At 36.9% G+C, this 23,239-nt stretch overlaps 1 protein-coding gene across 1 annotated transcript in view; it reads left to right on the top strand.

Moving 5' to 3' along the window:
- LOC141909283 (band 7 protein AGAP004871-like) overlaps positions 1-22,339 on the top strand; it is a 61,362-nt gene extending 39,023 nt beyond the window's left edge. The window contains exons 5-8 of the mRNA XM_074799675.1: positions 6,441-6,644; positions 13,252-13,307; positions 13,608-13,686; positions 15,712-22,339. Coding sequence (XP_074655776.1) covers positions 6,441-6,644; positions 13,252-13,307; positions 13,608-13,686; positions 15,712-15,903 — 531 coding nt within the window. The 3' untranslated portion in view covers positions 15,904-22,339. The remainder of the gene's footprint in view (positions 1-6,440; positions 6,645-13,251; positions 13,308-13,607; positions 13,687-15,711) is intronic.
- The last annotated feature ends 900 nt before the right edge of the window (positions 22,340-23,239 follow it).

The raw sequence follows: 23,239 nt of genomic DNA, 5'->3' as shown, positions 1-23,239 counted from the left end.
GATCGACATTGAAGTGTAAGCTAACATTCACTTACACGAGGCCTCCACGTGCGCGCGGAGTGCTACAGCACCACACACACACAAGCTCGTACAGTACACTACTAAAGGTGATGCTGTAATGCGTGCACGTTTGACATGAAAATAGGCTAAAAAATCGTAGCAGAAGATGAGCGCTGTGTTTTCCGTTTGATAGAATTTGTAATAAATTGTAATTTCTTGTGATCTGAATATATTAAGCAGCAAGCTACAAGTATAAGTCGAGGTCTGAATATTGTAGTCGTAAATTCCAGGATTTAAAATGATCTAATAGCCGATTTCTTCTGTACCTTTATTTTAACTTCCACGGCCAACATAGGAAGAGGTTTCCCTAGACCCAATATTCAGCCACCCTCTGATATGACACATCTGAGGGTGGCGTTGAATATTTAATATAGCGACATCACATGAAGTTTAGGCCATCCCATATTAATGGTCTGTTTGCCGTAACCCGACCGACCCGACTTCACAGGTACCGAGTGAAAACATTTTTTCTGGGATTCATTGAAATAAATTTTAGTTTTGATAAAAACGGCCGACCAACTGCCGACGTATGAGCTACTTTTGTTTGAATTCAAGTGTGCATCGTGTGAAAACATGACTTGACATGTGGCCTAATTTAAGTTTTCCAGGAAACTGGCATTGTTCCAATAAGCTGCCATTCATTCTAAGTGACTAAATTAAAGCTGGTAAAAGCACGCATATATTCAATGTACTCTTTCATTTTTAACACGGAGATGACGCTCTGGACGAAGTAATAATTTTAGAATAATTCTCGAAATCTACGCTATATTGTTTCGATATTGTTTCCATGTAAAATAGGGGATAAATATATTTTTTTTTTGCCCAAACATTTTGCAAAAAAAATTTCTACCTACCTGCCGACTCATCCTGAAAAATTGATTCGGTGTTACGGCAAACAGACAATTATTTTGGGATGGCCTTATTTTAATATTTTTTTCATATTGTGAAACATATTATTTTTTGAAAATATAAAATAGTTTCCCTGCCGCGCCAACCTGTACCCTACAAAATTTTGGACGTGGACCGTAACCAAATATATATCTTTGGTCTCATTTGACTACAAAATAATTCTTTAAGAAAGATAAAATACAATATAAACTTGTGGAACTTTGAAGTCACGATTTAAAAAGATTTTTCAAGCAATGCCCTTGTTCCAAACAACCTCTAGATTTCAAGGTTAACCACACTTTGCCCATGGGCAATTTATTTGGGGGATACGCCTAGAATAGATTTAGGCCCTTAATGTAGTGTGTAAAGCCAGTGGAAAGCCTAAGTAGTTAGTTAGGGGCTGGTTTACACTCATGTATACGACTATTTATTTCGATTACTTCCTTTCCAGCTATTCATCGTGGAATAAACTGGTTACTACAGTCTTCAATTCCTTTCAATTTCAATTTATTTTATTCCTTTGCGGATTCTCGCAGCTGGTGGGAATATATTTAAACCACAGTGTGCAAGTGTACGTTTCAGATCAAGCTTTTTTGTCATTGGCAATCAAAGCCAACTTATGCGCAACTGTCTCAGATGCTGTAAGTACTTGACGTTTTGTGTAATTGTTTTTTTTTTCTAATGCCATGTTTAAAATATTTGGATTAGTAATCAGTCGTGCTAACGTACATGCAGAATTGGATTCATTGTTATTATGGGATGATAATTCATGGGCATCAAGAGTCCTACGGAAGCTTTTTAAAGTTTATCAGACACTTGTTTTGGAGTAAACCGAATAGCCCTTGAAATACCAATTCCACATGGCTTAACGGTCTATGCTCTGGGAGACAGTAGTAATAGATTTTTCCCGACAAACGCACGATTTAAATTGGTCTCCTAAGGTATCTATTATATTTCCTTTCACTCCTCTATTATATTACATAACTGAGTAATTCTTACATTTGATTGCGTAATTACAGGTGGAAAGAGGTCAGATGGCATGAAAATCGACTGTGGCTGACTAATTGACACGTGCAGATAAAGCGTTGAGGTTTCAAAAGGTGTAACCAAAATGCTTGTATCATCAGGGGTAGACAAATTATCCGAAGATAAATGAAAATTTCACCTTGTTGATTGACAGTTGATTTTGCTTTAATTATTTCGCCTGGATAAATCAACAAACACATCATACATTTCAAATTCTGTGTTCAGTAGAATTTCTTTCAATAAAATGAATATATATATATTTGACTAATTTTTGTGCATTCAAGATTGAATTTGAATTGATCTTAAAACCAGAGCAGAAAGCATTCAGCAATTTAGAAAATCCTCGACTCATAATCAAATTCTGTGAAGTCAGTTAAGGTCTTTTGCTCGAATTAAGTGAGGGCTCAGGTGCCTAAAATTCAATTCCTCAATGTCCCTGTATACCGATCGAGTACGATGGAGTTTACACACTGAAAAACGTTGGGCTGCAGTGTAAGTGATTTGAGTGAGCATTATAATGAGCGCCCTGCCCCACTGCAACTGAGACGTAAACAAGTTAGACTGCAAAAATATTGCTGTAAAGCAGCAATAACTGGTTTTCTGACATTTTACATACATATGACCTGAAGGGATTCTTTGCTTGGGATTCCATCAGTTGTTAATTAGGGTTTTCTGTTTCTTCACAGAAAACCCTATTGAAATTCGCGTGATTATTATTATTTATTTTTTTCCCTTTTCCACACAGTTTTTGTAAAAAGTGTAAAGGCTTCCTTACCTTACCGCTGTCGCCGATACAATCCGTATGATATCCTTCAGCTCACTTAATCTCCAGATACTGCACGGGAATTTTGATAAATCCACGTTATAAAAGCACTGTCCAGCTGTAAAATCGGAAATTTGGCTCCGTTCAATTAGAAGCCATGTTGTGTTTTCTTTCCGAAATTTCTCTCTTCTTTATGAGGAAGAGCATATCGAATTATTCCCTCTCTTCTCCACAATCAATTTCAAAGTCAATTTTATGAATTTATTGCTCAGCAGGTCCGAGTCCAATAGTTTACGAGTCCGGCGTTCGCTTGTCTGACAGGTTTATGGGCATTTGTTTGTTACTTCTTTAATATTTTTGATTTCTTGTTATTCCGGTTATTTCATTTAAGTATATTGCTGATCAGTTCATGTAACCAAAAGCGTCAATAAACAGATTTTGAATTGATCAAGTTTAAATCAAGGTCGTTGAGTCGCGGAGGGCTACTAGAATTACGGTGCAGAATCACGTTCGTCTCAGAGAGAAAACAAACGACAGAAAAGTATCAGGTGATTATCGATAGCCTACTACGGTACACACAGTTGACAAACAGTGTTAGGCCTGCGCCGGCGTACTGGGAATAAATATACTGGTTGGTCAGTTGGTTCGGTTGTGAAGTGTGGAAGCTAAGAAAGCCTACCAACCGGTATTTATTTGTCTATAGGCCTATTATATAGTAGCCAATACCATTTTTTAAGTACGAAGTTGTTATGCGTACGTGACTGTATGGTGATATCCACAGATTAACCGTACGTGAGTTCCCTAAAAACGCCGTACGTGAGTTCCTATAATCTGCAAACGCGCATGCGTGAAAGAATAGAGTTTGGGTTAGGTGAGGCTAGGCTATTTGTAAATCAAATTACATCCACCCTGCAGTTACGTTCTGTGGCACCGTGGGTAAATCACTGGACTACAACTGGATTTTTTTTCGTCTGGTTTCGAATCCCAATATTGCAAGTCTGAGCGTCTACGTACTCACATACGGCTAACCTGTAGAAATCACCGTACAGTCACGTACAGGTAACAACAGCATTTTAAGTATTAAGTGAGTACGACAAGCCTACCATGCCTATGTACTACAAACACAACTTTTTCCCTCTCGTCGGCCCTACAGTGATGTTACTATAACTGGTGCAATTATAACATGGATAGGATTTGGTCAGGACTAGCCTAAAGTCTAATTCAGTCTTTGTACTAATTCACTCGATAGGCCTATTTTTAAAACTACAGTGAAGTATTCACACGCAGAAAGGCTAATTGATTTGAGCCATGTGATTAAATTTGGCCAGGCCTTCTCTGACCTGCTGACATTAATAGTCAAACCAAAACGTTCATGTGGTCACGGCTTGTATACCAGAAATCATTGTAGCCCTGTACATTTTGCTCTTCGTAGGTTTGGTATACCGATTTCTCCATACTTGACTGATAAGTGCTGCTGTACGAATTATACAATTGTTCCAATGGGAATAGGGCCTATTTATTGGGCTTATTATTTCCTGCTTTAGAATACTGAAATAAGCCCAACGTTCATTCAAATATCCAACATCGGTGAAAGTTTGATTACTGTATACATGTACTGTAGGTTTTCATGTTGTATGAATATTTTGCAGTTCAAATGGGTATGATGCTGATTCCAATGTCAAGGACAGTCAACGCCAAGATATCTCTCTTCGACCGATGTTGCACCATAGAAGATCTGATTCTTTCAACTCAAGGAAAGTGATTCAACACGATCGACATAACACTGGAATAGGTTTGCAGTAACTAACCGTTCATTTCATTTAGTCCTATGTACTTTTTAGCCAATTTGGATTTGATTGTAATTGAAACTCTGGAACTGTTAACAAAAGACAAGTTGAAAAAACACAAGTTATGCTTGATTCTCATGTTCAAATTTAATTCAAATTCAAATTTATGTTATTACATCATATTTACAAAGCATATCATTGGTTCGTACAGTAATAAAAATTAGGACAGAACAAATATTATTACAGAATTTCCAAAAAGGCAATGAATTTCTATAACTAAATGAACATTATTTTTCTAATAACTCGGATCATGAGTGACTCTCCCGTTAATTAGGAAACACACGCAACTAGTGGAATAGGTTTGATTTACACACATGTTGCAGGTATCAATTGTTTATCACTATAGAATTTGTAATCCATAAAAGCCAAAATCAACATCAACCAGAAACCCAGATCAGATCAATTCATAATTTATTGATTGAATCTACACTACAATATATGTATTTATTCAAATATTTCAATAAAAACATTAACTTCTTAAATCTATTCTAAATCATAGTACGTTCTTATCTGTAAATTCACTCAATCTATCGACTCAGCAGGTGCTTAAGATGAGTTCTTAATAGGGCAGATCCATTTTTAAGCATGGTGATAATACAGTATCATGGTGTTTGAATGCCAAAATAAATGCCTGGTCAAATAAATTAATATTTGTGATTGTACGTCCACGTATGTTCGGTTTCAAAGCTGAATCATATTTGACGTTTACACAGCATATTAGGTTTGAATCTGTCAATGCATTTTATTCTATGTATCGATATTTCAATTTACTACAATTCCCATCATTCTGAATGGCTTTGCAGAAAACCTGTCATCGCTGCTTGGCAGCTATATTTTATAATAATATTGATAATAGTGCTTAATTGGCGATCTAGAACTTTACATAATGTATCTATTCAAATATTTCAATAAAACAGATGTCTTTTACCGAATTAACAGAGATATGTCCTTATCTCTGTTTAACGTCATTTCATCAGAATAAGATTGAGTTCTTGATAGAACAAATCAAGATCTTTAATGATGCGATATTATCAAAATGCTTCACGAATGCATGTTGAAATCAATTAGCATTTATTGAGTACAGGTGGTTTAATTCGATTTCAAAGCTGGATCACATCAAAAACATGGTATAAGTATACACAATGGTGCCATATACCAACGGGTACGATTAGTTCATGCAACTCCCCAACGGAACTATAAAAGCGCCAAACAATTAACGTACATCAGTACTTTTTACGTGTTAGCCCTTGTGGATCCACATATCCCGGATATGTGTCCCGCTCTTTCAATATAGTCGCATGTTATGAACTGATAAGAATTATATGGTGCAATCTTTGTGCGCTTCCCAGTGCGAAATTTAAACCAGCGAGGCAGAAACCCGTTGTCGCTGCTTTGCAGCTATATTTTTCATTTGTTCTGCTTAATCTCTAGAGTACCAATATTTATTTTTGATGCTGATTTAACATTCATGTAAATTTAGGAAAGTCCATACTAAGAATTTTGTTTCTTGTTGATTTTATTATTTAAGTCGCTACCTAATTAACACAACTTTTATTTTTACAGAAAAAGCTCTAATAAAGTTCGGATATCCTACCAATTGCTATCTATCTATACATAGCCTGCTATTCTATTATGATTCTATTCCATCAGAAATATACTAATTAATATTGATCTACAAAATATGTTTTTAAACAACTGTTCGTGCATAGTAGCTGAAAAGTTAATAAAGTTTTGCGATAGATGGCGAATTGGTGTTATGAAAATTATTGATGAAAATGCAAGTCACCACATAACGTAACGAAAGGGTTGACTAGTGGTAGTGTGAATGTGGCTTATGTTTGATTGTCTCGTTGTAGGTACTAACTCGTGATAGTGTCACAGTATCGGTTGATGCAGTTGTATATTACCGTGTGTCAAATGCTACAATATCCGTTGCTAATGTTGAAGATGCGCATCATTCAACTCGATTGTTAGCGCAGACGACATTGAGAAATGTACTTGGAACGAGGAATCTCTCAGAGATATTATCGGAAAGAGAAAGCATCAGCGCTGCAATGCAGGTAACATTTAGTTTGACAGTTTGGTCAAAGTCTTAATTGCCCATGACTCAGTTCAAGAGTCCAAAATTCTGATTCTTGTTTGTGTTATCATGTTTCCGTTATCTCTCTTTATTTGAAACATAACGCATATCTAAGCGTCCAGTTTCTTACTCCAAACTCCTGAACTTCTATCTCAAATTAACTCTGACAAGGAAACTTATATGGCTATCGGTAGCATGTAATGTGGTTGGGAGCTGTCATATTAGAAACTCCACAAAGTGAGGCATTTAAACATTGATGATGTAGTCCAGCCACTCACATAATTGAGTGTCATACACACTCATTAAAAATCTGGCTGTCAACAATTTTCCTGCTTAGCTGCCAGTGTCATCTCCATCTATCTCGTAATCATTATATGACTATATTCACTAGACAATATTCAATATACATTCAAATGCTGCATTTTCAAAATGTTGTCAGGCTTCATGTAATGAATACACAAAGAATAAACAAAGGAATACACAGCATTGTACTAAGTTACACTCTCCCCATTTCTCGTGTCATGGCGGCGGCCCTAGGACTCTGCTTAACCTCTCCTTTTTAGCCTACTTGGGACTTTAGTCCCAGCGGGCTATTGCGTTCACTTTTTATCCGTCGTCCGTCCGTCCGTCCATAGACGGAATCCAGTTATTTTGGGAAGGTTTGTAGACGCTTCAATGTAATGTCTCGATATTCGGGTTACACATGTATCTACCCTAGACACATCTTCGGCCAAAAAATTGGCCCTGTCAAAATCAAGATGGCCGACTGGCAGCCATTGTTGTTCACCAAAATCAGCACTTTTTACATGTTTTTGAACTTTTTGAAGACGCTTTGATCAATTACCTTGATCTTTTTCAATTATATTCGAAAACCCCCTGGGCCCATAAAAATTGGGTCGATCGGACTCAAGATGGCCGTCCTATGACCTTTTAAGTGGACAAAAATGTCAATTTTGGCCCGAATTCCGAGTCCTGTAGCTTCCTACTAGTTTGCCATTTCTCATTGCAATAGGGGATATCGACAAATTCAAGTTCTTGAATTAATCGTTTGATGGCGCTAGTCAGAACCGGAAATTGGAACCTATATCCGCCATGTTCTAGTTCATTTGCAATGAAAATCTCTCGCTTCAAGTTTTCAATGAGCGATATATCTATGAGCGATATATTGAACTTACTATATATCATCACGCATAATCCTTGAAATAGGTTATCCTACTGCTACGTTGGATAAGATAAAACCTCACTGCAAAGGCTAGAAATCACTATAAATGTCCTAAAATTATCAAAAAAACATTTTGCAACGGCTGACGATGTAAAGACTGGTTGCCAGGTATCACATGGTGGCAGCACTTGATGGCCCAATTAAGACTGTTGGTTCGAGTCCTGGTACTTTTCATATTTTTATTATGAATCTACGAGTTTAGTCCTTCTAAAATCAATTTTATTTCATAGTATTATTTCATATTTATCAGTGTAAAATTTACCTTAGAGTCTTGAACTCAAAAACAAAGTGATGACACCCGGCACCAGTCATTACTTCCGTTAGCTGCTTCGGGCGTCATCGCTAAATTTGTTATTTTTGGTAGTTTTTTGATATTTCTAGTGATCTTTAGCGTACGAAGTGAGGTTTTATCAAATTCAACACATTGTCAGGATATCATACTCAAAGGATTATGCGTGCCGTTGTATGGTAAGTAAAATATCGCTAACTAAAAACTTGAAGCGAGAGATTTTTATTGCAAATGAACTAGAACATGGGGGATTTAGGTTCCAATTTCCGGTTCTGACTAGCGCCATCAAACGAGTAATTCAAGAACTTGAATTTGTCGATGTCAATATCCCCACTTGGGACTTATGTTCCCGCGGGCTGTTGCATTCACTTTTCATCCATCGGTTTGTAGACTAAATCCAGCTGTTTTGGGAAGTTTTGAAAATGATTCAATAAATTGTCTTGATATTTAGTTAATACAATGGTCTATCAGAGCTGCCAACCGTTCTGATTTTTCCGAAACTGTTCCGGAATATTGTGTGAAAATACGGTGTTCTGTTTTTAGAAGAATTGTTACAGATTTTTATTCACCTGAGAATACTGAAAAATTTGATAAGTTACGGAAGACTTAATCGTTTTAATGGCAAATTGCATCGTTCTTTCTTAAATCTCTCAAAATCTCTTGTCAACTCAAATTATACTCTCAATATGACACTGTCCTAGTGTGCCATCTGTACTAAGATGAAGATGTAGTCTACGCACTAGTACGGTGTAAGAAAACGGGAACACAAATTTTGTTTGTAGTAATTTGCCCTAATAATGATTTTTGGTTCGAAGAATGAGAACCTAAGCTATCGTCAAGATGCAGTAATGAAGTCACGTGACAGGATGGGAAGATTTTCAGATTGCGTGATACGCCTCAATGAAATAGGTCCACAGATGTTATTCGCTTGCTCAAGAATATTATAATTATCATGATAATATTTAAATACTCTGAATAATATAATTTTTTAAAATCATGCGTGATGAACGCCGATTTAGCGGTAAAGCAGATCATTACATCTACTCGCACATAAATACACCATCAATGCTGAGCCTGTTGTAAGCGCCAGTATTACCCGTACGTACAGCCTTACACACCTTGATGCCGACACCGGCCTCCTCTTCAAAAGTTATGAACAAAATATTAGAAATATTTGTGATCCGATTTACACCAAATAAATTCAGCAAAAGATAAAATCTAGGTTGGCAGCTCTGGTCTATACACACCAAAAACTCGCCCAGTCAGATTCAAGATAGCCATTTTTAATTCTTGGTAGACAAGTAAGAATTGGTCCGAGGTACATTCCAATATAAATTCAGGTTGCTGTAGTTTAAATTCTGGCCACCAGGTGGCTGCTTTCAAAAACAATAAGTAAATATCTAAAACTTTTTTCACATATCTATCTAGCTACAATACCCAGTGTTTTCAATTGATATAGACAGCATTACCTGATAGTTAGAGGAATTGGTCTAGTATAGACGTAGCTTTCAAGCGGAGGCATCAGAGGCTTACCGACTCATCTAGTTAGAGTTTTCAAGAGAGATTTTGAAGATGCTTCAATGAATTATTATGTTGATCTTTCACATACGTCTATATCCACCTATGTCAACTTGGGTCGGTTGGGCACAGGATTGCCGTCCTGTGACCTTTTTATTGCCCAAAAAGGTCATTTTTGCCCTGAATTCCCAACACCTGTAGCCTCCTAATGATATGTAAAGCCCTTCAAAATTGATACCTTGTTTCTCATCAAATCGCGTCACTCCCGATAGCCAAAATAAAAAGAAAATGATAAAGTCCGAAACCCGCAACAGATTAGTTACGGTCGTCTCTTTTTTTTTTATAAAATAAAAACACCTCACGCGCGCGTGATGGAAGAAAGTTGTACAGTCGTTTTTTTTTTGTGCATATCGTTTTTTGGCGATAATTAGTACGACTGTGTGTGGAGTTTACATATGATAAGGATGACATTCCCAGCAATTCACTAAATGATTGGGCATGTGATCCTAGAGATCAAATGCCTTTTTAAAATGCATTTGTTTAAAATTTTGTAGTTTAGATGTTTTAAATAAAAGAAAATAAGCAAAATGTACATTCTTGGTCTTGTGCATTTGACTTTCTATGGATCTGGTCTCTAAAGAGAAAAAAAACTCGTCCTCGTCTCATTTAAGTATTGTAAAAGGAATATTTTTTTTTATTTAAAAAGAAAAACCTCCCGCCCTCGTCTCGTTGGAAAATATGGAAATACGAGTTTATTTCCACTTTTTTATTTTAAAAAAGCTCATAAACAAAAAATTTGCCCGCCCTCGTCATGAGAGGTTTGGATGAGAAACAAGGTATCAATTTTGAAGGGCCTAATTTTTGATGGGTTTACTTTGGAAACTTTCATTCTTTAACATACTAGATGGGTTTTTCCATCAGTTGATTGTCATGCAATCGTTGGCCCACCTTTTGTCATCATTCGTAGATGGAAAATAGGTTTTTGAGGAAAAACATCAACAGGTTTTAACTTATCTTGATTTTTTTATAGTTGTTAGCTTTGTCATAGGATACATCTCACATGAAATTGGGATTATCCATTTTTTTGTTTTCGCCACCAGAGGAGTTGAATATTGAATCATATGAAATTTGTCTATTTATATTGGTACCTATGCATATTTTGTAACAGCAATTAATTGCAAAATATTACCTCATGACATGTACTATGATTGTGGCGAGTTTCAAAGTAATTGGTTATTGTGTATGGTGACCAGGGGGGCATTAAATAGCAGAATAACCTAGTATTTCCATATTGTATATTGATACCTAGGCATATCCTGTTAATAAAATCAATGGGGAACCCGCAACACCAGCTCTCCCACCAGATGGCGTAGCAAACACTCGGTTGTATAAGACAGTTGTAAAAAATTAGTTTATTTTCATATAACTGAATTTCTAGACTCCTTACATTAGGCCTAGCAAATTTACAATAAATTAATTTTTAAGTAGATTAGCTACTAGTGAACCTGGTGGAATCCTCGATTGTCACAAAAACGGTGCGGGTACTCCATTGCAAAATTTAAAATTTAAATTTAAGACATGTTCTATGATTATGGTAACTTTCAAGGTCATTCGTTTCTGTATATGTTTACCATCGGCCATTGAATATTGAAATTGTCAGATTGTTGAAAATTTCAAACCACTTTCCAGGTGGGCATGGTGTCCCTGGACCCCTAGTTTGAAATATGGATGAAATGTTTTTCGACCTTCCAAAAGATGAGTTAATATAAGTATTTTAAACGCATGTGGTTACTAGAAAATTCACTGCAGTTCCCCTTGAACTGATAATTGAAAAAATAGCTCCAACCTGCTATCAAAATGCTGTGGCTAATAAAAACTTCCTTTAATTTTCAATTTGGAGATCTTATTGATCTTATTGCATCTAGCTGGAAAATTATTTGTTGACTGATTTGTTCGAGTGGTCAAAATTGTTTATTCCTGATTCATCACTTTTGTGTCACTGATTACATGGTAAATGTTTAACGTAGACAACACTTTATGATGCGACGTACGACTGGGGTATTATCGTACAACGCGTTGAAATGTAAGTAAACACGGTTGAAAATTACCATGTCTCGTCGTGCACCTACTAGGTTGTCTTTAAACAAGCACTCAAAAAACAATACTAATTGTATTGTAAAATTGATTTTTTGGTCAAAGACATGTGAAAAATTGCACAATCAGGTGATTATCACTTTAAGAAAAAAAAAACTAAACTTTTTTAACATAAACCTTATTAAACAAAGGCCTTTGTGCAAAAAGTTGTTCGGGTTTATTGTGTAAGCTCTCAATGGAAACAAATGTGCACCAATATTGATGAGTAGAAACTAAATAAAAGATTTGAGTTTAATATCTTCATAGGGGACCATTCATTTATTACATACACATAAAATTCTGATTTTTTAAGCCCCCCTCCCCCTGTATGCATGCATATAGGTGTATTCATAGGCAATGGCTGGAAGCATTGGGTTTTCACAAAACGAGGAAATACTTATGATCGTTGATTTTATATTGATATAAGGTCGGTAGCATTCAGTACCATAATGAAATCACTAGTTTTTGGCGTATTGGCTTGAGCCTCTCTACACATCGCTGTATATAGGTCTATGGGTAGCATGTGGTATCAGAAATTCCTTGTACAATAAAGATATCACCATTGTACACGTCAGATATAGCCCTTCCCCCCCATGTCTGTTTGATAAATGAATGGTCCCTAGACCCAGACTTTATGAAAACCATAGATCTTTTGGGCTAGTTTGCTTTATTTAGTTACAGGGTAAGTTAAATCTCACACTTATTCACCCTTATTTCTGACCAGTTTAATTAACCCTTCAACTGCCATAGTCCCAATATTGTAGTGTGACGCCTACCAACCGCCATAGTCACAGAATTGTGACATTGGCCCTGTAGCACATTTTCAGCCTGCAGACGATGTGCTGTTCATGCCAGCACAAAATTAGGTTCCTTGGGATAATTGATTAGAAAATTGTAAATGACTTCAAGTATTCATATGTTTCTTCAAACATTCACTTCAGAGTCATATGGGCAAACATGGATGTATTTTTGGTGAATGGGATAGCAGAAAATGAATAAGTTCTAATGTTTGATCTTATCTTTAAAAAATTTTCTCTGAATAGGTTATTCCTATTGTATTAACTTTTTATTCATTTCACGAGCATCATTGGAAATCCTCTTGGCAATTAAACTAAATATCCATTAATCTTTATCGACTTTACACCTATTACAGTGTACACGAATGCAAAAAATAAAATTTCTTAAGAATTAATAATTTTTGTCTGCTAGTGCTTGTTAAGAGGCAGTTATGTAGGAATTTTGATTTGAGCACCTGGTTACTGATCCCCTGTGCCATTTGCCATTTAAGATTGTGTGTATAGACATTTATGCTACTTCCTCTTTTTTGTTGTTATGTCAAGTGAAACAGTATCTGTGCATGAGAGAATTGTCATATCCACTCTTCTTAGCTACATAGGCTAGGCCTTTATCACATTTTCTTCATAGGAATGTTTGGATAGTGCAACTGATGAGTGGGGCATAAAGGTTGAACGTGTTGAGATGTAAGTACGATGCGGCCTATTGATTTGGGAATTCTGAAGCAGTTATCCCAGACGTCTGGGGAAAATTACCATTCACTCTCAATTTGACAGGCTATAATTAAGGCTTGGAATGGCATTGCATGTTTAGGTTGTGTTGTCGAGATTCACTGTTTTTCACATGACAATAGAAAACCTAGGTGTTAGTTCTTTGCAAGATTATTCGCATGTTTGAGACATATTTGCATGATTGTACCAGTATTGACTGTTTCACTTAGATAGATGCAATATCATCTACTTTATATGTAAAGTTTTTTTTTCCAGTAAAGACGTAAGATTGCCTGTCCAGTTACAACGGGCTATGGCTGCAGAGGCTGAAGCCACAAGAGAGGCAAGAGCAAAGGTAATTTCAATGATAATATCCAAAATCGTGCATTGTAAAAATGCACCAAATGTAGTTAAATTATGTTCAGATCACTGCGGACAAAATCATGGTCTCGTAAATCTGAAATCCCATAAGAAAAGATTTTTCTAACACAATACTTTTTCTAGCTGATCACTTTTTGGTATACGTATGTTATTGACAGTTGGTTGGGAGTCTGCCAAGGTGTATGTTAAATCGTGGCACAAAATTTAGTGGTAATACCGACGAGTTTTTTTTTTTTGTGTGAAGCAAGTAGAATTGATGCACAGGGGTTTAGGCCCAAAGCTTGGAACAGATGATGCAATGTTCTCTGAGAAAAACACTAAAAGCATAGGAAATTCTTCACTTTCTACAGGGTTCGTCGCAGTGCTTGAAATGGCTTGAATTTGAAAAATGCTATTCAGCGCTTGAAAACAGCTTGCGAATAGATTGAAAGCTTGAAACAATTTTTTTGGCTTGAAACAAAAAATATTGCTTGAAAAGCTTGATAATGAAAATTTATAAAGCGCAAATAAAGAAAGTAATTGAATTGCATTGAATTGCGAAACTCTTAATTGATGCTTGGAAGTTCACCGCAGACTTGTGGTGAAAGTCTCCGGAGTCTCGAGACTTTCAAGAAAACATGGGGACATAACAGTTGTGTCTGTTGTGCCACGCTGAATTTTGAGACTGGGTGCAGCCAACCGATAACCCATACGAAGCATGGCAAGCATCAATGTAACAGATATGGGCGCTTCGGCATTGAAATCTTATACCAGGCGTAAAAGCCACGTTGAAGGCCCCACAGCCTAGTCAAAATCATTGATCATTACAAATTTTATAATTATCTAAATCTTGATTGATATAAATATCTTAGTTGGGACATGCTGAAAATGATTGTAATTAATGGGTTTCATCTTAAACAGAATTGTATTAAAAAGGTTCCACTGTAAAATGAATGGAAATTTTACCTCTATTTTCAATGTTTTTATATGACCCTGTCATTGAACCTGTTGAAAATAGGTACCTGGCTGCGGCTATCAAATATTGTTTCTAAAATTTCACCCGAGCTTGAGTATATGCTTTGTTACTTGTTTTTCTGGTTATTCCACCTGATGATGGCTGTTAGTCAACAGCCGAAACGTTGTGGTTTCATAATAATAGATTTGATCGTATAATTTTAAATTCGAAGGGATTTCTTCATTCATTTACAAGGAACCCTGTTTCCAAAACTTACATGGGCTGACCTATATATGTGCTTTTGATGTGTAGACGGGAGATGGAATTTCGACGCTTCTGATGTTATTATGGGAAAGCCACAAAATGGCGAGCATTTCATTCGACTAGATACCATATGTAGTTCACCTGTATATTATAAATGCCTATATTGTCATAAAGTGTCTGTTGAAAGCAGTTTTCAAAATGAAAGAAGCTATATTATCATAAATAATTATTTCTTATTTCTGGACTATTTCTGAGGTAACCATTGGTAAGTGTGCTACTCTTTTTATTTCATCAGATACTTAGTCCATGAATATTGACCTTAATGCTTACCTTATGCTTCCCAGAGCCCTTAGAGTTTTCTGGTAATTGTTTAACCCAAACTAACAGCATCAGGGATAAAAATCTTATGTGGAAACGACGAATCCTGCGGTTGGAGGTCCCGCATTCACTTTTTGTCCGTAGCCGGATTCCAGTTATTTTGGAAAGTTTTGAAGACCCTTCAATGGATTGTCTTGATATTTGGTTTATACATGTTTCTACTTTAGATATACCCACAATCTAGCCCGACCAGGATCAAGATGGCTGAAATCGGCACTTAATCACATTTTTTCACCTTTTGGTATGTTGCAGGGGTATAGAGAACAGAAATCAAAGTATAGGTTCTTGTCGAATGACTCGTGAAAACAAACTTCAATTCAGCTTGAGAAATGAACCTCTTCAAACGAGCCGTTCAATGATACACCCCATGTAAATAACTCGTTGTTTCCACACTGAATTGAATTTAATGTCATGTTTTCGCAGGTGATAGCTGCAGAGGGTGAACAGAATTCGTCTCGAGCACTGAAAGCAGCAGCAGATGTAATGAATGAGTCACCAGCTGCTTTACAACTTCGATATCTACAAACTCTCAACACAATATCCGGAGAGAAGAACTCAACGATTATCTTCCCATTGCCTATTGACTTCCTTCAACACTTCCTTCCCCGAAAATGAGCTAAAAATGGTAGATTGCATAGCATTGCTAGATGCAAGTAATTCGTATGATATTCGCAAATATTGAGAAGAAAAAATACATTAATAGTAAAACTCGCTTACCTCGGATCTCGTGGGACCGAAAAAATTTTGCCGAGGTAGGCGAATTCCGAGGCAGGAGCAGAAATAGAAATGTATTTTCAAAGACATAATTTCCTCTATGTTTCAATATGTCTTGTTGCAATGAAGTGTGTAAACTCTGTTATAAGACATATTAAAACAAATGACCAATGAATGTCGGGATAAATGTATTGCATAGATCGTCAGTAAAAAAATGGGTAAAAAACACGGAAGGTCGTTAAAGTTTTCAGAGGTGAGCAAAGAAAATGATGTTTGTCCCACGGTAATCAGTCTGAGGTAAACAAATTTCTGAGGAGGGCAATTCTGAGCAAGACACATATTTTTCATTGAAAAACAGTTACAAATGAAAAATGATTTTTTATTTTTCCGAGGCAAGCAAAATTCCGAGGTGAGCGAGTACTACTGTATTAAATATTTCATGGCAGGCATGCAAGTTGCAAAATTGATTTTTCAATATTGGCTTGTTTTCTAAATTAAGGTATACCAGTGAGCTCTGTAGTAATATTGTGTTTTAACTATGACTGTCTAAGCCTAGTCTACTCATGGGTATTTTAGCCCATTTTAGAAAATATGTTGTGTCTATATGACTATTGAGTTGTGTAAATTATTAGCCTGGGATTGTGTAACCGGCTGGTTGTTGTATCAGCGGGCTGGCTGGGGAACTAGCATTTACACCAGCGGTACAGGATTCCATCCATCAGGAACAACAAGGCAGTTAAACCTTATATGTACAATCTTTATTGCATCCCGGAATGAGAATGATTATCATAGCTTTACATAGTCTTTATATACAGAATCATGAGTATAATGTGAGAACTAGGTGTCAGACAAGTTGTAGACATCAGGACTCACAAACAAACACCTAGTGACATGTTTGAGAGACATTGATTAATTATCGATGAGCACTGACTATAGCTAATTATCGTGAAAACATGTTGAGTAATGTCACATGTTGATTACGACCTTAAAGCACATATTGACACTATAGTCATAAGTTATATTATATTATTATTGTTGTTATGAACTGTTCGATATGACATTGTAGATCTATATGATTATGAAATATGCAAATTATATCGGGGTGACAATTGACTAGTCTTTGAGCTGGGAGTGTAGGACAAATTAAACCCACAGAATGCATCATTTGCCATTTTATGAAAAGCTGACAGGCTGGCCATAGTGCCCCTTGGGGCGCTTGTTTTATCGTTTTCTTGAACGAATGTATGTAAGACGAAGCGGACTGACAGTACCAACCAGTACCATATCATCTTATGTTTGGCCAAACAATGTGCCGTATAGGCCCCAGCTATCATTAGATCTTAGTAGGCAGTTAAACATTAAAATTCTTAATGAACCCCTCCTGGAAAAAATCCTGGATCTGCATCTGCCTTGTGGTCAACAAGCCACCTCTGACTTGTATCGCCATTTTGGATACAGCATGGTGGGTGTCTCTGGACTGATATTCATGGGTTCAATGCATCGAGACAGGGTACAAATGTCCTCCCTTGGATTCAAACCTGGTGGCATTGCAAGACTGAGCAACTAAACAAAACCCTGCCTGGTTCAGGTGCATTGGAAGCAAGTTTTGATTGCCTCCACCAATTCCCGATTTTTAACTGGTTCTAAAAGCTGGCGTTTGGCGACTGCGCTCCGATTCCCAGCAACTGGAGCCGAGATGAGATCCGACCAGTTGTTTCCCTGCGATTATTGGCAACTGAACTGGCTCAGATGGTTAAATAATTTTGAATTGTTATATTTCTTTGAAATCTCCATCTCTGTGATTCTTCTTTAAATGCAATGCGTTAGGGACATCATATAGAGGGCCGCTCAAGCCATAATTCTACCAATTTCATTTCTAGATCTTCGGTCCAGTCATCTACCGTGCTGAAGGTCTGGTTTGCGTTTGAAACTACTGAAAATTGATAGTTTTTGACAAGGTACTAATAACGCGAACTATCGGCTAAAATTTGTACTAAGTATATTTGGTCTCTGATTGGCTGGAATTCCTGTGCTAAGTTCCATCGCTTTGAAGATGAGCTTATGTCGGTTGCGATCGAAAGCAACTGTCCTCTTACCGTAGGCTGGAGCTGAACATGGGCAACTAGCTGGATACGACTTGCGACTTGTGGCGAACCGATAGAGCAGCAGCTGGAGGCCTCTTGTAGGCCACTAGTTGCCACTAATCGGTGATAAACCGAGTTGCGTTGGTAGGCGTCAAGTGGCTCGTCAACATTAGCCAGCCTTTATATTGCTGCAGTGAATTTACTTCAACTTTGTCAAAAACGTAGTATAGAAAGGAAAAAAGGTCATTCACAAAATTAGTCGCTACAGTTCCAACACTGAGATTGTCCCCAGTGCACTTATATGCAGGATAAGCGGGTCTCCTCGTCCCCCCAGGTAAGATTTCAAGCTGATTGAGTTCTGAATTGTTATGATAAAGCAGAGGAAGGACAGTCATATTATTCTCCGACTAAAAGCAAGGACTAATTCAGAGTGCAGGGTTTACGAATCCAAGTTAAAGTGTTTGATTGGTGACCAACTCAAAGTTACTGCATAAAAGTTGATCATTAGGGGTTGAAATATCTTTGTGTAGACAAGGCTCACGTATGTGCTTTAATATCATAAAGGTAGTTGACTACCCCATATTTTTCATGTTGGTTTCGGTGTTCATTTTCGTGGATACCATAAATTTTACAGGTTACATCAAATTAATGTTTAAAAACGTCATGTTTATGTATTTATATTATGTTTATGTATTTATATAATTTTAACTTTTGTTATTTCAATTCTTTGTTATTCATTTTAGCCCACTTGGGACTCAAGTCCCAGAGGGCTATTATGTTCACTTTTCATCAATCCCTAATTAGAGTCCAGTCATCTCGGGACGTTTTCAATGGATTGTCTTGATATTTGGTTAGTGCAGGTATCTATGTATATCTACCCAGACACATCCGCCGCTGAAAAACTGGCCCAGTCAGAATCTAGATGGTGGACTGGCAGCCATTGTTGTTCCACCAAAATCAGCACTTATTACAAATTTGAAGTTTTCAAGTGATTATAAACTTCCGAGCTTTGCAGATCCGAGGTACACATTGAACATGTGGCCAAAAGCCCATCATCATAAGAAAAATTAGGTCGATCGGACACAAGATGGCTGTCCCATATTTAGAACTGTAGCTTACCAATGCTTTGCTATTTTCTGTTGAAATTCATGATGGTATACTTAGCAAAGAAATATAAAACTCATCAGACGGTTATTTTGGTCAGGAAATAGTTTAGACTAGGTATTTGATCAGTCGGTATTGTCATAGGTCACATCTCCTTATATGGGGTGGTTTTGTTGAGGTAATTGATTTCTGTATATGTTCATCAGGGGGCGTTCAATAGCAGAATTACATGGTATTTCCATATTCATTGGTAGCAGTGAATATTTTTAGTAACCACAATCAATTGCAGAATTGTAGCTCATTACAAGTTCTATGATTGTGATGTGTTTCAAGCTCATCGATTTCTATATTAATACACCAGGGTATTAATCCTTTTAGGTTTTCTACACCGCGACGACCCTAGAAATTCAATAATTTCAGCCATTTTTGTGCTTTTGGACAACACATATTTTAAGCCACATAGTTCAAAAACTATCAGTCCTATAACTTAACAGTATAATAAAAGTTCGCAAACAATATTATGGCCTTTTATATGATACCAGTTTTTGTCAGATTCATCAGAGGCGGGGCCAGTACTTGGCCCTGAGAGGGGTTTTTATTTTCATCGTCTATATCATGAAATATCATCTGAACAGATTTTTCAAGCAATACCCCTTACTTCAAACAACCTCTAGCTTTCAAGGTAAACCACACTTTGCCCATGGACAATTTATTTATTCATCATATTGTAATCGTACTAGAATTTCCTGAGTTATTTTGTGTATCAGATTTATAATCTTGACTTTAAGGATCAACCATGTTGATCCTCAGAGAATGGTTCTGGGAGTAACGTTCTGTTAGTTCTGGGTGGCACAAATCGTAACCACACAGCTGATATTGTGTCATTAGGAGAGAAATAGGGGTTGGAATTAACATGGAAAGTTTCGCCCATTGGCTCGTTTGAATCAATGGGAAAGCCCTTCAGCCCTTAGGATGATGAGCTGTGAGCCATTTATTATTGCTTGAGCAGTACTCGTGGATGGACCACGATGATAAAAGTGGATCCCCTTATGTGTGTATCATTAATTTGAAATCCCAACAAATGCTTACATCGATTTCTGGAGGTGACAAAATTTCACTATTTTCAGGGGTACTGAGTAGTATTTACAGTTATGTACTGAGTAGTACTAATGCTGGATCCAGTCCTGACGCGACTATTCTCAGTTCATTTGGGACCCACTGATTCAGCCAAGAAACCAGAATACCAAATTTTTGTTTGACTTATTCAATATAAAAACAGAAGGTATCTGTGGACTGAGCAATGAGTCTTTTCTACCAATTCAATTCAATTTCATTTATTAACCACCTACCAGTTTATAGCAAACAAATTGGCCCCATGAGTACATGTACATAAATTGCATCTGAAGTCGATCAATATATTTTCAAGTAGAGGCAACATTTGTGACAAAATTACGAATGTAGTAAAAAAATATAAATGAAGTAAATAAAGGAAACCAGAAACAAGGAATAGAAGTGAAAAATATGCTACCTACACGTTAAACCTAACAGCTTCAACAGGATATTTTGGAAAAAAAAGTTATGTATTTTATTGAAATCTGCTGATATAAGTGATATGAATCTCTTCTTCCAGTTATTTTACAGCGGCAGGTCGATACAAGTACATATATAATTCAAATTTTAGCATTTGAAGGCAGTAATCAAATTATCACATGATGTGAACTAAATTCCAGGTAAAATTGGTTATAAAACCAGCCAGCACAGATAATTTTCTGGTTCAGTTTGAACCTTTTCACTGCGCATGATGAAGTTATGATGTGCGTAATCTGTCATGAAGTGTTGTATAGCACTAGTCATCATACATTGTTACAACCCACGTACGCATACAAGACGACTTCAATTCTAATCTTTTGAAAAGATTTCTGAAAAATGGCGAAAATCACCAGATGGTTTGTGTGGTTGGATGGCTGGTGATGGGCTCATCGCATGTCCTATGCTGTCACATTCTGATTGTTGTCGGAGTTAACATAATAATGAATAAGGCTAAAAAATGATACATACTACTTACTGTACATTGTTTTTTCTGATAATTGGCTCGTTCATTTTTGTAAACTGCTATAAAATTTGTAATCCATTCATTTCTATGACTGCCGGATCAGTTGTTGTAAGCCTGATCGTGATTTTAGCCCACTTGAGACTTTAGTTCCAGCGGGCTATTGCGTTCACTTGTAATGTCTTGATATTTGGTTTGTACATGTATCTACCCTAGACACACCTTCAGCCCAAAATCTGGTCCTTTCAGAATCAAGATGGCCGACTGGCAGCCATTGTTGTTCGCCAAAATCAGCGCTCTAATACGTTTTTTAAATTTTGAAGACGCCTTGATCAATTACCTTGATCTTTCGAATACATTCGACATTATTTTGATACCTAAGCATATTTTGTTTCGACAATGAATTAGAAAGTTGTAACTTATAACGTGTTCTATGACTGTGATGATTTTTAAGGAAATTAGTTATTCTATATGCTCACCAGGGGGCGTTGAAAAGTAGAATAACCTAGTATTTCCTTATTACATTGGTACCTAGGCATATTTTGTTACCATGGTCAATTGCAAAGTTGAAGTTCAAGACATGCTCTATGATTGTGGTGAGTTTCAAGGTCATTGGGTTTTAAATATGGTCACCAGGGGGCGTTGAATAGTAGAATAACTTAATATTTCCATATTAAATAGGTAACGAGGTATATTTTCTCATCACAATCAATTGCAAAATCGTAGCTGCTGACATGTTTATGATTGTGGTGAGTTTCAAGGTCATTGGTTTTTGTATATGGTCACCAGGGGGCGTTGAATATTGAAATTGTTAGATTGTTGAGCATTTGAAACCACTTCCCAAGTGGGCATAGTGTCCCTGGACGCCTAGTTTTATAAGTAATGGAAAGGGTATATAGGCGGACGCTAGGACACAAGTTCAACCATGCTCACAGCAAAAGGGTTACGCTACACAATGCATTCCCCTCATCCATTTATACTACGGAAACTTCTTGTAAAGCATAATGGTAGCTACTGTCCGCTTCATCGAATAATGTACTGTCCACCTATTATTTATGATAAAAATGTTCTTGTTTGTGTAGTTGACTAATAAACTCTCTCCATATGGAATTACAAGATGTATTTGTTTCATATCTTCAATTGAATTTGTATTACTTCTTTTACGTAATTTTTAGATTTACATCTATAGCTCCAGAAAGCTTAAACTAGATACAAACGAACCTGTTAGTACAATTCAGCGAACACCTCAGTAATATAATAATAATTCTTATATAGCGCTAAATCCAGCGAGGGTGTTCGGAGCGCCTTACATTTTTCGGTATTATTACCCCAGCCATTTAATACTCGAACATGTATGTATCAATCATCTCTCCCTGGGGAGAAGTAACACGGAGCGGCTAACAAGCATTCAGGAATCATCTATCAGGTCAGGTACCTGTTGGAGAGAGGCAATGGGGATAAGTGTCTTGCGCAAGGACACTACGGCAATTTACGGGGTTTGAACCCACGACTTGGTTTCCCAGAGCCGAACGCTACAATGATTTTAAGATTTCCCTGCTTTTCTTATATAGAATTATTTAGGGGCCTTGCATGAAGTACATACACTTGACTTGCAGGTATTTCTAACCCCCCTCTCCCATGTACTCTCTATATACGTTTTTATACTTGTGTACAAACTTTTACGAAGGACCCCCTGTGGCGTGTAATTATTCAGTACATGGTCTAAAGACGGCAAAATTCAACAGCATTCATCGGAGCTACGCAATGACGTACCGTCGACAGTGAAAGACTGAGAGTGAGGAATTCCCAGGAAATCACATCAAATATTGGGGATGTTCGTAAAAATCACATTGTGCTTCGTGCAAAAAGTTTGTACTTTTAACACTCCCTCCCTCTTAGAAACGTATGTACGCTTTGAGCTCACCCCTCTCTTACCAGTACGTCTTTGTATGGATTATTTAAACCCCCTTCCACTTACGAGCATGTGCACTTTATGCAC

Source organism: Tubulanus polymorphus, chromosome 7 (genome assembly GCF_964204645.1).
Source record: "Tubulanus polymorphus chromosome 7, tnTubPoly1.2, whole genome shotgun sequence".
Lineage (NCBI taxonomy): Eukaryota > Metazoa > Nemertea > Palaeonemertea > Tubulaniformes > Tubulanidae > Tubulanus > Tubulanus polymorphus.
This window is presented reverse-complemented; position numbering and strand designations above follow the sequence as displayed.